The sequence below is a fragment of the Parus major genome, chromosome 1A (assembly GCF_001522545.3).
Source record: "Parus major isolate Abel chromosome 1A, Parus_major1.1, whole genome shotgun sequence".
Classification (NCBI taxonomy): Eukaryota; Metazoa; Chordata; class Aves; order Passeriformes; family Paridae; genus Parus; species Parus major.
In genome coordinates this window covers 56,927,989-56,941,370 of record NC_031773.1, presented here as the reverse complement: position 1 = coordinate 56,941,370, position 13,382 = coordinate 56,927,989, and the positions used below count along the sequence as shown (strand labels likewise).

Sequence of the window (13,382 nt, the reverse complement as noted above, 5' to 3'; positions counted from 1 at the left end):
GAGATCGGCTCAAAGCCCTGCTCAAATCTGCAGTACTCGGGACCTGTAGCAGGTTGAGGCACCCTATCGCGAGATCTGGGGCCCGTGACTGCGGAGGGGCGTCCTCTCGCGAGAGCGGTGTGCGGCCGGTACCGCCCCCGCTCTACGGCGCCCCCTGGTGGGGACGGGACGGGACGCGCCGCCCGCCGCCATTTGATCTCGGTCGGGGCCGGTCCGGGCTCACCCCCGGCGCGGCCGGAGCCCCGGGCATGAGTAAGTTCCGTGGAGGGGTTCGGAGACACGGCGGGGGGTTGCCGTTGTGACCGCCGCTGGGCGATCGGGAGCGCGGTCAGATTTGCTTTGGGACGCCCCAGGGCCGGGGCGCCCTGAGGGGCGTGAAGGAGGAGAACACCCCTTGCCCCCGCCTCAGCCTCCTCTTGTGTCTCGGCTCGAGCCGATATCGCGATAGGCGCCGGTGTCACCCCTCAGCCTCGCCGTGGCGCCGCGGTTTGGGGGCAGGAGGCGACGCTCCCCGCGGTGACAGCCCCGGGACGCCCCTGTCACACCGGGAGTGCGGAGGGGACAGCCGGGATCTGTCACACCGGGAGTGCGGAGGGGACAGCCGGGACCTGTCACACCGGGAGTGCGGAGGGGACAGCCGGGATCTGTCACACCGGGAGTGCGGCGGGGACACCCCCGGGATGTTCCTGTCACGCCGGGACCTTTGCGCCAGCCTAAATTCCTTAGAAGTGCTTGGAAATTGCATTCTGGCTCAGCGCTGCCAAACTGGTCGCCGTGGTAACAAAACCCACGAGCTGTGGGAAAAGGTGGCTTCCAGTAAGGATAAAAAAAAAAGAAAGAGGCAGAAAGTTAGGAGAAGGCGGTGGTCGCTCAGAGATATTTATTCTTTGGCGTTGTTTTTTTTGTGTTTAATTTGGTGATGAAAGCCATTAGCAAACAGCAGGAAGTGACAGTGGGTAGTAGGAGTGTTGCTGGGGTGAGTTGGTGCTCTGCTACCTGTTGACAAGGTTGCACTAACGAGCATCTGTGCAGCTGGGCACCTCTGGGAGGGCTGGGCTCAGGACTCATTAACTTCAGTTCCCATAATCATGCTCATAAAAAATAATACATGATAAGAATTCGCTCAAATCAATTATGTTTGACTGGGTTTTTTTCCCACTCCCTTAATGTCCAGGCTAACTCACAGGTTTAGCTCAGTTTCAGGATCAGGCAAAAGTTTTGTTTTTCACAGGCAGCCAGAGAGCATTTTAATTTTCTAGGATTTGGACCAGTGACTTGCCCAAATGGTAGTGTAGTCAGGATTTGGGGCCACTGTGAATTACTATGATACAGCGATTCTGCTTTTTAAGGTAAAAATGGTGTCTGAAAACTGGAGCTGGGCCCTGACCTGACAGGGGACAGTGACTGCAGAATTTGTGGGCTGCATTCCACACGTCTTTCTGGGCACATTTCCTATGGAAAGAAACATCAGTGGCTTTGCCACAAACAAACTTCCTTTTCCCTGGCATGTTTGGGCTGAAGCAAAAATGAGAAAGTGCATATATTACACACACACTGTTTAAAACTTTATATGGATGCTGACAAATTATCAGAGGTGTTAAGTGCATTGTAGTCTGAATGCCAAATGTATTCCCAGCTCACAGAGAGGCCTCAGAGGCTTTGCTTATACTGGCCAGAGAATTCCTGGACTGCGAGTTGAGTTAAAGGCTGCTCTTCAGCAGCAACATGGATCTTACTAAATCAATTTCTGCAGCACTACAGCCAGTTAGCGTGGAAGGTCATCTTTTGTCTGGGACATTTCTGTAGGAGATCTGACTGGAGGGAGGAGCAAGAAAAGCAGATCCCTAAAAAACAGTGCAGTCTGATTCCTTTCTATGTCATATTTGAAAGAGCTCCAACTGCTAAGTCAGGGTGAATAAATTAACTACCTGTGATAGCACAGCAGTCTGCTGGAGATGTGGATATCGCAAATATATCATATGGAAAGTTAAATGCAAACACTATCTGATAAATAGGAAACCTGCACATGCCAAAATGCTGATGCTTTTGATAGCACATTAGTCCCAGAAAACACAGGTAAAATGTCTAAATGTGTAAAATGTTTGAAATATCCTTCCTTTTACTGCTTACTTGGGACAGGGGCAAAAGGTCAGTTGAGGCAAATTTGAGGATTTCTTTAAACTTCACTTAAAGGTCCTGGGCTATAATTTGTAAAGGTGCCTGAGAAAGTTAGAAAATTAACCTGATTTTTTTTTTTTTCATGTAGCTGAGGAAAGACTCAATCTTTAATGCTTAAAAAAATCTTTACTTTTGCAAAAGTCTGGCTAAGAAATGGATTTAGTTGATTCTTTCTGTATGTTAGAACATTTCTTAAACCAAATATTAACCCTGATATCATCAAGGCCCATAAATCTTAGAAACCTCTGTCCCTGCTGTTTGACTGCTGAAGACTGTTCAAGGAGTTTAAATAGATTTCCTTTTCAGTAGACTAAGTCCAAGATTCCTTAAAAGAAAATAAAAACATAGGCTGAAAATCTTGGTCTTGAAATTTAACCAACCAAGCATGAATATGAAAAAATGTAGTGTAAAGGTCAGTATTGTTGGCAATAGACATGAGTATTTTGCAAGTTTGGCAGTTCTGGCAATCTGTAATTCCTGCAAAAAGTGCTGCAGGTAGAAGGCAAATGTTTTAAGGGTGCAGTTGGTTCTTTTCATTAGCTGAGTTGTTGTTTTTCTCCGTGCTATTGAAAATGTCACAATTCCATGCAGTGATGTTTGTGTTCATTTATAGACATGAACAAAACACAAGCCTTTTGTCTTCTGAACTTTCCCTGAGCAATCTTCTCTACTCCATCAGTTTGACCTGCTCCTCCTCTGCTGATTTAAGTCATCAGAATCTTCCAGACCACTGTAATAATCCTTCAGCTTTCTCTTTTGTGCTGGATTTGTACTTGTTCTCCTGAAGTATATCTGTTAGGAGGGCACATTAAAAAAAAAAATAGCATTAAAGATGAGTGAGTTAATGTAACATTCTTTTCCTTTCTGTATCACTCTGCCAGAAGCACATGCACTGCCCAGTTTTCCTGTGCTCAGTACCCTGCCTCTGGCAGCTGATCTGTCCCCTAGGTAGCCGTGCTGTGGCAGAGGTGCTGCGGTGCCAACACTGCCTTTGTCGTGTTCAGAAATGAGCTGCACGATTGAGAAGGCGCTGGCGGACGCGAAGGCGCTGGTGGAGCGGCTGAGGGAGCACGACAGCGCGGCCGAGGCGCTCATCGAACAGACCACGGCGCTCAACAAGCGGGTGGAAGCCATGAAACAGGTCTGCCCTCCAGCCCTGCTTGCTCCTGGGAATGACAGCATTTACATCCTCTGGGTGCTCCTGTGCAGCACAGAATGAGCACGCTGTTGGGTTAAGCCTGTAATGTAGACATTATATTTTACATTTACATTACATTTTTAGTAACGGTGTGGCTCTCATCTAAAAATAGTTTGTTCATATAGTTTGAGACTGTGGAAACATTTTCACAGTTGCTTCAGTTTAAATATTGAAAACGGGCATTTATCTGAAGAACACTGGTAGAAATGGGCTTGGCATCTTACAAACCACTCAGTAGTGTCTCCTGGTTTGCTCTCCAATGCAATATACTTTCATTAATTTTAGCATGACCATTTAATCATACAGAGGCTTTGAGGTGTATTCTTCTGTACAGACTACTTTGTCTTTGCACTGTCTCCTTTTGTTTCCAAATAGTCTCTTGGGCTTTTGTGTGCTCATTTCTATTCTGATGTTAAGCTGCTCAAGCATGTTGTTAGATTGAGTGTGACTTTCACAAGACAGCTCCTGGGAAAACGTAAAGATGTCATGTGATTTTCCATATGGGACTTCATTCTGTCACTTTACTGAACCCAAGTATGTTAATGGGCCTGTAAAATAATAAAACCCTGCATGCAATTCAGCCCTGTAAAACCAGTCATGCAGAGGCTTCATAGCTTCAGATTGAGAGTATTACATTTCCCCATCTGTGGAGAGTCAGGATCCATTGACTCGGGCCCAAGTGACTTGTACCAACACAGTCTTATGGTTTAAGGTTTTGGGAAGCCACAGTAAATGTTGAGAGGTTAGTACCTCATGGTTTGTCTTTACCACATCTCTATGAGTTTTAAATTACCTGATGGTGAACTTGGCCTGCATTAACGGAAGGTTAAATAGCATCCACTACACACATCTAAGGTGTGAAACTTGTTTAAAAGCAAAGGTATGCTTTTGTGCCTCTAAAGGGCAGGATACCTGCAACACCTTCTGGTGTGTGTGTTTGATACTATTATTATTTAAAAGCAAGCATTGTCTTCCTCATTACAGACTGTGAGTGACAGTAGGAACTGGTGCTTTGTGACCTGCTGAGTAATACCTGCCTTTGGTTAATCAAATATGCTGTGCCTTGTTGGTTTGTTTTTGTAATAACCAGTACCAGGAAGAAATCCAAGAGCTCAATGAAGTAGCAAGACATCGCCCTCGGTCCACTCTAGTGATGGGTATCCAGCAGGAAAACAGACAGATTAGGGAATTGCAACAGGAAAACAAAGGTAAAATATAAATATTCTATCCTTTTCAAGCTCCAGCCTGTACCACTGGAAATAGTGAGACTTCTACCACTGATCTTTTTTCAAAACATAGCTGCAGAAGAAATTTTTTCTTCTCATTTCAATTTGTCAGTTTAACTGATCATAATACAATTCATGAGTCCTAAAGTCCAACCTCTGGGACTGATGACTGAAGAGAGATTTAGTCTCTCTAGATTTAGAAAAATTTACTTTTTTCAGTCCTTGTGTAAGCACAAGTAAGAAGATAAATAGAACTTAATTCTGCAATATAGCAATCTTTTTGGAGAAGTGTCTCACCACTGCTGAAAATACTAGGAGCAGCCAGGACAAGTTATGGTGGAAGCAGAGGAGTATAATTCCTTCTGGAATTCTGTACACTAGGAATGCACTGTTCCTCCAGGAAAGCCTAGATATTCTGACAGTTCCATTCAGCAAAGGATTCAGTGATCTCAGTTCAGATGAGTCTTAACTTATTTCAGGGGTTATTTATCCTTTGACTCAGTGTATTTTGAACAGAAGCATTTTCCAACTCTGGTTTCCACCAAGCTGCAGATTAAAACAGATTTGTGAATTCCTTCCTGCCTTTTGTACAGTGTGGCTTTTAGTGGCTGGGGTAAAACTGCTTAGCCACACTCCAGATGGCTTTTGTCAGCCACAGGAACTGAACACAAAGTCACACTAACAAAAGACTGATCAGGAATTGTCCCAGGCTCATCACCATCAAAGCCATTTGCAGAGCCTGTGTAGATTTCATGGTGCAGGGAGTGGGGACACAATTACAGGCTCATTTTGCTTTTTCAAGCTGAAATACTTGTGCATTTTCATTTGGTTGTCTGTGTTAAACTCTTAAGTGCATTTTGAATTCTGTTGGCAGAACTGCGCACATCTCTTGAAGAGCACCAGTCTGCTCTGGAACTCATCATGAGCAAGTACAGAGAACAGATGTTCAGGTTGCTTATGGCGAGCAAAAAGGATGATCCAAGTATAATAATGAAGTTAAAAGAGCAACATTCCAAGGTAATAACTTCATTGAGGTTTTTTGCTTTGTTTTTTAGTTAACACCTTAGTTTGTAGTGGATCAGTTCAAAGCTCACTTCATGTCCATTTTTGTGCTATTGTAGTACTAATGAGTCCTAATCTTTATAATCCATGCCATGCAACTCAAACAGGAAACTACTGGTTAAGTAAGTCAACTTTACCAGCTTCTCATTTTTTATAACTTTCAACAGGTAGCATTTCATTACTGCATTTGCTTAATTTACTTTTGTTTCACATCAGTCTTTAAGCCAACTGCCCTGTTACACTTTCAGAGGTTAGTAATAGTCAGACTTTTAGATTAGCTTTAACTTATGCTGTGACACCAATAAATAATTAATAAACTCGTGCTTAGGGAGAATAGGAGGAACAAGCTTTTTTAATTCAACACTCAAATATTTTTCCCCTAAATGCTGTAAATAAATTAAAAAAATTAAGAGTTCTTTTGACTGTTGAATAACTGAACATATACTTGTGTTTCCTGCTTCATCCAGTTATCCAATAGTCAAATATTGAATATATTCTAAATTTTGGGGGAATTCATTATTCTGGGTCACTAACAGGTCTAAACAGGAGTTTTTTAGCAAAGTATTACATTTCATTGAAAACAATCATTAGAGCAATGCAGCTGCGTAGATAAACATAAGTTCTAAGTGTTTTATAATCTTTGCCCTCAGGTAACTTAAGTTTGCAAAGCAAAGTTAGGGTCTGCTTACTGGCAAAACAGAATTTAAGAATTAGATTCTTTCTTGCCTGCTTAAAACATCCTATGTGTGTAACTAGTGCCATTGGTATGAAAAACATTATTGAGTTAGAACTGAATTTTTAACATAAAATTTTGAAAAATGACAGATATAGATAATTTTCAATAGAAGTTACCTCTGAATATGGTATAGCATCCAGCTTCAGGAGAACCAAAATCCATCCTGAAATGGACTGTGATAGTTCATTTAGGTGCACTTCAATGGAAAAACAGGAAAAAGAAACAAAAAAGAAAAAATAACATCTCACAATGTAATTGGAACAGGAGATTTAGGCTTCAACATTTTCATTAAACCTCTTCCTTCATGAATGCCTGATGAAAAACATTCATCACCCTTAGCCTGACACACAGGATTTCTGGAATTTCATTATTTATTCTATACCTCAAGCTTCATATTCAGGAAGATTGAATAACGTTGAAGCACTTTTTAAGTACTTCTCTCCTGTTATTAAAAAATCCATTATGCCTGAGGAGTTAAGCTCCCTGTTCCCAGTAATGCTGTTTTCCTCAAGTGCCAGCTGTTATTTTAGTGCCTGTTTACAGATTATTACAAGAGCACTGATTGATGCAGATGAAGAAGCACTTCCTTTAAATAGAACAACATTGTTTTTTGATAGTGTTGTATGCGAGAGAAAAGGGTGTGTTGCTAGTAGTGACCCTGATCTAAGCGTGCTGTTTGAATTTGCTCAGCTGAAACAAGGCCCTAAAATGGGTGTGGCTGCTTTTTGTTTCTTTATCTCTTTGGAGAGAAAAAAAAAACAACAATGTGTAGGAAAGAGAGAGACACAGAGGCTTTCACTGTTATTGCACTTTTTGGTTTTACCCCATCTGAGTTTTCCACATGTGTCTTCCAGAGCAGAGCCTTCCAGTTTTGTTAGGATCTGACCTAACATCAGTGACCTTGGAACAGGCTCAAAGGCTTATTGATCCAGAGCCCACACGAGCTGTGAAAGCAGGAAGCAGGGAGGACAGCAGTATATCTGAAACCCACAGCTCATACCCAGGCCTTCTCAAGGGTGCATCCTTGCCTGACCACAGCTTCCTGTCAAGCTAAATTTGGGAGCTCTTTAAAAAAAAAAAATAATGTTTCATGTCATCACCTGCATTGGAAACTGAGAAGATTTACAACAAGTTTTTCTTCGCCCCCTCACATTGAGAGTGGGCATTTTATAACTGCTTAATTATAACTTGGGCAATTGGAATGACAAAGAGGAAAGGGCTGATGTTTACTTCAGTAAAGGGTATTTGTTTTGGTCAGATAAGTTTATGATTCCAACTGAGGCAGTTCTTAATGATAGTTTGAAGGCAAGGTGATCATCTGCCAGCTGTATGGATCTCCCATCAAATTAATCTTTTAAAGGTGGGATTTAGCTTTAGTCTCTACTGTCCTTCATTTCAGCCCTCCTGTTCTGCTTTTCCTGATACTAGCCAATTAATATTTTGTCCAAAGGCCAGATCAGGCACAACTAAACTGGCATCATGGCAGAGTTGGAATAAAGGACAACTTGAAAAATGAAAGCTGTTGGAAATACCTTTAAGCTGCCTGGCTTAACTGAGCAGCAGTAAATATCAGAGGGGCACAGGCTTCTCATGAGGCATTGCAGGGAAAGGGGGCAGTGACCCTTCTTCCTGAATCTCTGAAGTCCAGAGCCCAGATAAGCTGGAATTGGAGGTGGATTCAAGCAGAAGTGTCTAAAATAGAGAGTGCAGGACAGGTTTGAGTTTTGTAATATTTGACATAGTAAGGATGACCACTGCACCTGCTCCTTTTTTTAGAGAGAAATGCCTGTCCATGGGCTGGTACTGGAGATCAGGTTTCAAACACCTGGAAAGAATGTGGCTTTCCCTGCTATTCTCACAGGAGTGGTTTTGCATATCCAAAACACACATCAGTTCCTGCTGCACCGGAGGGCCTGGTCAGGGCAAGCACAGCACCAACTTGTGGTTGTCCTTGGCCATTTGGAGGCCAGGGAGCACAGTTGGTTAAGCTTCCATCAAATTCCAATGAGAGGCATCACTGTGGGGCAAACCAGGTTTATTTAAATAAACAGGACTACTGTGGCTGCCCACACTGTAAAGTTAGAATTTGTTTTCCAGAATTGAGGTCTATGATAAAAAATGTCACAGCACCTAAACCACGTTTAATGCTTTGCTTTTTTTAATAATGCAGAAAATATATCAGTAAGGTATTACTAAATATTGTATCTCAGGAGCTGCAAGTGCACGTGGACCAAATTACAGAGATGGCAGCGGTAATGAGAAAAGCCATTGAGGTGGATGAAAGGCACGGCTGCAAAGAGCAGGAGCGCATCACCCAGCTCGAGGTGAGGAGAAAGCTGCAGAGGCACAGATATTAAAGGGAGTAAAGATCCTCCCAGGTGTTTTATGGAGTTACTGTCCCAGTCAGTCACTGCTGTTATGTTGCCTTGCAGCAGCAGGGGAAGCACCACTACAGCTCAGTTTCAATGAGGGGATGCTTAAAGCCCATCTAAGAGAGCAGGAGGGTCAGAAACCTCATGTGCTCCCTTGGAGAAGATGACAGATACAGCACTGATTTCAAATCCGTGTTTTACTCCTTATGCATTAGTTTGGAGTAGAGGGGAGGTTTTAACAGAAACCCTGATTTCTTTCTGGAGCCTTTTAACATGTTTTTCTCTCTCTGGTTTTAGCAAGAAAACAAAGGCTTGAGAGAAATTCTTCAAATCACTAAAGAATCTTTTTTGAACCTCAAGAAAGAGGATGCATCAGAGAGCACATCCCTGTCAGGATTAGTGACAAGCAGTGATCTGAGCCTGAGGAAAAGCTAAGGACTCTGGGAATCATCAAGCTTCAGTTGCACATTTAAACCAATGGAGCATCAGGGGGCACTGGTCAAGCACTTGTTACTGAATAGGGCATCAGCAAGAGAATGCATCCAACTCCAGCTCAGTGGCTTTTATACTGTATAACATAAATTCAGCTGGTATTCTGCACTACCCTCAGTGACAGATTGATTGCTATAGATCTGACCTCAGTAGGAAATGGATTAATGCACTTGCTGAATTGCAAATTCTTTTTATATGAACTTGTTTTACAGATAAAAGGTGAGATTTCAAGTAATTTATATAAATTATTGGTCATACAAAGTTCAGTGCAACTCTTAGATAATAAAGGTAAAATTTCAAGTCTAATCTCTGCCTTAGAAAATAGTAACTTATGAATATGCTTTGTGCATGATCCACATAGCATTTTTTCATTTTGTTTTGGTTTTAATAAATTCTCATTTTGCAACAAACCTCTTTGATAGGCAAGGAACACAGGCAGCATAAAATTTAAGGATTTCTGTCACTTAGCCTTAGGGTATCACTTTCAAGGCCAATTTTTAAACACAAGGAATGCTGTCAATCAATAGTTTGGAGTTTTTAAATGAAAAAAGATTCTTTCAAATATGTGCACTGAATTGTATTGTGAGAACATGGAAAGAGCTGTTCCCACTTTGTTGTTCTCAGGAACACAGGTAGCAATACAATTCTGCCTCATCTTTTACCTTTAAGAGAGGAAATCCAGCTCAGTTCTCAGTCAGTAAGAAGCCACATGAGTCCCATGTCTTCTCCAGTTATCTGCCCAAACTTCCTAAGTGAGGAATGGCAACTGGAAAGCACAAAAGCAGTGGAAGCAGAAAGGGGGGATGGAGGAGGGAGGAAGCAGCTTTGTGGCAGAGTTGGCAGCAATTAATACTTTTAATTTTATTTTCCCTGGTACTAACTAGTCATCAAGAAGGTTTTAAAGTGAGTTAAGCAGAGTGAAAGCTGTCAGCTACAGAAAACTGTGGCACTACAGCTGCCACCCACAGTTTCACATTCTGGCTGTTCAATAACCCACCAAGCAACACGAGCTGAGCTATCCTGAAATCAGCCACCACTTAGTCAAGTTTGATTTTCAGTGATGACAACACAGAAGTAACTAAGCATCCAACACTTCAAAGCGTGCCAGCTTCAATACAGCTTCCTGTGCCCCAGCACAGCTTCCCTGAGCTCTAGGTAAATGTTCCACAGGCCTAAGGGGGAACTTTCAGTGGCACTGAACAGACGTTGGAACAGCATAGTACCTTTGTTCTGTTCTCTCTGAACAGAGAACTGCTCCTTCCTGTAGTGCTTTTAAGAGGAAATAAGTGAGAAAGGAGCATTAGCAGGCAGTAAATGCTTTTTCAGTGAACTAATAACACGTGCTGAAAGGACAGGTAAATCGGGTCTCCACATTCTCGGTGCCTGCTTTAGAAGTGGAGAAGCTGCTGCTTCTCTGCAGAGCACCTTGGCTTCCTGCTAGGCTTAAGAACACACTGAGGACATTTACATACCTGGAAAAAAGTTACAGCCATTTCCAGACCTGTGAAACAGCTGAGGGGAAATTCTGGGGGAACATTTTAGCTCAAGCTCAAAACATTCTTGTCTGCTTTTATATTATCTGTAAAACCTTGCCAATGCTTCTCTAATTCAGATTTTGCATTTTTGCTGTGGCTTGCAAGCTGCTGACTTACCAGAAGAAACACCTTTTATCAGTGGAGTGTTCTATTGTTGCAAATTTACAAGGAATTTTAGCTTCAGTTGTTCTTGTTTCTAGAAGCATCTTTTCAGCCATGCACTGGTGTCAAGAGGCATTTCTGTCCATTTGATGCTGAATTCAGTTTAGTGGCTGACTTCTGGTTTGGCTTCTGAATACAGGAGAGGGTTGTTGGTCTGTGGCAGTACTTTGAGGTTGCTCTATTATGAAATAATGCTTGATTAGTGTTTATTTTTGTAAATTTAAAAAAAAATGTGACTTAATTTATCTACTCCTAGTCTTCACATTTGATACGTCTCCCCTTCCATTCCCCTACCCTGATCACTTTAGGATTTTAAAGAGCCTTCACAGTGTGTGGAGTGACTATTTTTCATTGCATACCTGTTATTTTTGTAATGCAGATGGCTTGAGAAGGATTTATGGCTAGAATTGTGTACTGTACAGTAAACTTATTTTATCAATAAAGTTGACTGAAAACACGGATGTCTCCATGACTGAAGCAAGGTACTCTCTCTGAGATGAGCCTTGTTGGCAACACAAGATAAAGAATAACCGAAACTGTTTTATGTGGCAGCTGAGGGCAGACTGAAACTAAATAAAAGCTTTGAACAGCCTTGACTTTTTAAGAAGCACATGGGATTAGAAGATTGTTAAAATACAGAACTAATGGCACTGTTTTCATGCAGAATTACATGTACTGGAATCCCTGTGTAAATGCCCAAATGAAATTTATACCGGCTTAGGGAGTTTCTTTAAGTACTACTTCTGCTTAAAAGAGGAATTTCCAAGTCTACTGTTTGAGTGTGAAACTTGATCTTCTTGGAGAGCCTGGAGTCCGAGTGCCCGGGGCACTGAGGCAGAGGGAAAGTGAGACCTTAAAGCTCATCCAGTGCCACCTCCTGCCATGGGGACACCTTCCACTGCCCTGGGCTGCTCCGAGCCCTGTCCAACCTGGCCTTGGACACTGCCATGGATAGGACAGCCACTGCTTCTCCAGGCAAGTATTTTTTAATTTTTATCAGTTCTGCGATAAATCAACTGCACCCATCTGTTACCCAGCCAAGCTGATAAGACAGCACAAGTCAATTAAATCCAGGTTTTAGTGGATGCTGTGGGCAAAACTACGCCCAAGTCATTCCTTAGCTTATGGACCATTCAGCACAAGAGGGGCTGGACAGGAACTGTATAGGAGGAGGGACTGAGTTCCTGCTGCCTCTAACCACCTTCCTGTCCCCAGACACTGGGAGCCAGTGTGGCCCTTGTATCAGGGAATTCCCTCGTTTCCCATCTTCAGAAAAAACTCACCCAACAACTGCCTTAACCAGCTGCCCAGCAAGGAGGGAAACACTTCATCATTGCAGTCTTGGAAAGCAGCACTTGCTGGTAGCACTCCTCAGGCACCAGCCAGAGAGCAGGCACAGGGGAAACCCACCAACTCCAGCTGCAGTTTCTTCCAATTTCCCAGGTGAAGGGTTACTTCTTCGAAGAATGGAGATGATTTCCCTGCAGTGTTCTCAGCACCAGAAATCCCCCAATCCATATTTGAGAAGTCAGTTCTTGGACACCAATAGACCTTCCCTTTTCCAATACTACATTCAGGAACACCGTAAACAAATTTTTAAATGACTCATCATCTGCAACTCATTACACTCCTGGCTAAGCAAACAGCAGCTGCCTCCTACAATTCTCTATCTGTGCTGCTTTTCTCCCCACATATGGCTTTCCCCCTCACCCTCAGCATTCAGGATTAAAAAAAAAAATGGAATCCAGCTCATTTTGAGCATATTAGATAACCTGTTGTTACACCAGGTGAAATGGAAAGTTGGAATTGGTGCTTTTTCTGATGACACAGCCTTGTGAAGATCTGGTTCCACAGCAGGCAGGTCAGTCTTACACAACCCTCTTCAGCCACTCCCTCGTGCCCCCAAACTGAGCTTGTTTATTGCTCTGGTTTGAAGTTGACTTCTCCCAGCGTGCAAGGAAGCACAAAGCTCTTCATGCTAAGCAGGAGTCAGCTGGCTGCCTGGAGCTGGGGACTAGAGCAGACAGGCTCAGAGAGCAATAAAATAAATATTATAAACAACACACAGAAGTGTTATGGGAGCTGCTGTTTCCAGAGAAAACTCAGACACCAGAGCCTACTAATCCATGGTGTGGGAGGGGACAACAACCTGATGGAAATCAGCAAAATTCAATATCAATATATCAATGCATTCCAGTCTGGGTCAGGGCACGGTAACCTAACACAATACTCAGCTTGCATACCCAAAGGCTCAGTGTTTCTTATGCTGACTATTCACTGCATAAACCAACCAGGAACCGAAGTTCCACTAAAGCTCACCCCAAAAAACACTATCAAGATCACTGCAGACCTACAGCTGCTGGCAGGTTGGAAGGCAGACAGCTCAAAGGCTCAGTGAAAACTGCACATTTTGAGAGTGGA

General features: G+C 42.8%; 1 protein-coding gene across 7 annotated transcripts; it reads left to right on the top strand.

Moving 5' to 3' along the window:
- Window positions 1-127: 127 nt before the first annotated feature.
- On the top strand, window positions 128-11,418 carry FGFR1OP2 (FGFR1 oncogene partner 2). 7 transcript variants are annotated; one of them, XM_015628052.3, is made up of 6 exons: window positions 128-252; window positions 3,183-3,319; window positions 4,467-4,584; window positions 5,477-5,619; window positions 8,611-8,724; window positions 9,070-11,418. In XM_015628052.3, exons 1-6 carry the CDS (start codon window positions 249-251, stop codon window positions 9,205-9,207), a joined length of 654 nt encoding a protein of 217 aa, XP_015483538.1. In that variant the 5' UTR covers window positions 128-248; the 3' UTR covers window positions 9,208-11,418. The 7 variants fall into 7 exon arrangements, with proteins under 7 accessions (XP_015483538.1, XP_015483539.1, XP_033370412.1 ...); XM_015628053.3 differs by having other exon boundaries at window positions 135-252; window positions 3,111-3,319; XM_033514521.1 differs by having other exon boundaries at window positions 141-252; window positions 2,792-3,319.
- Window positions 11,419-13,382: the final 1,964 nt, after the last annotated feature.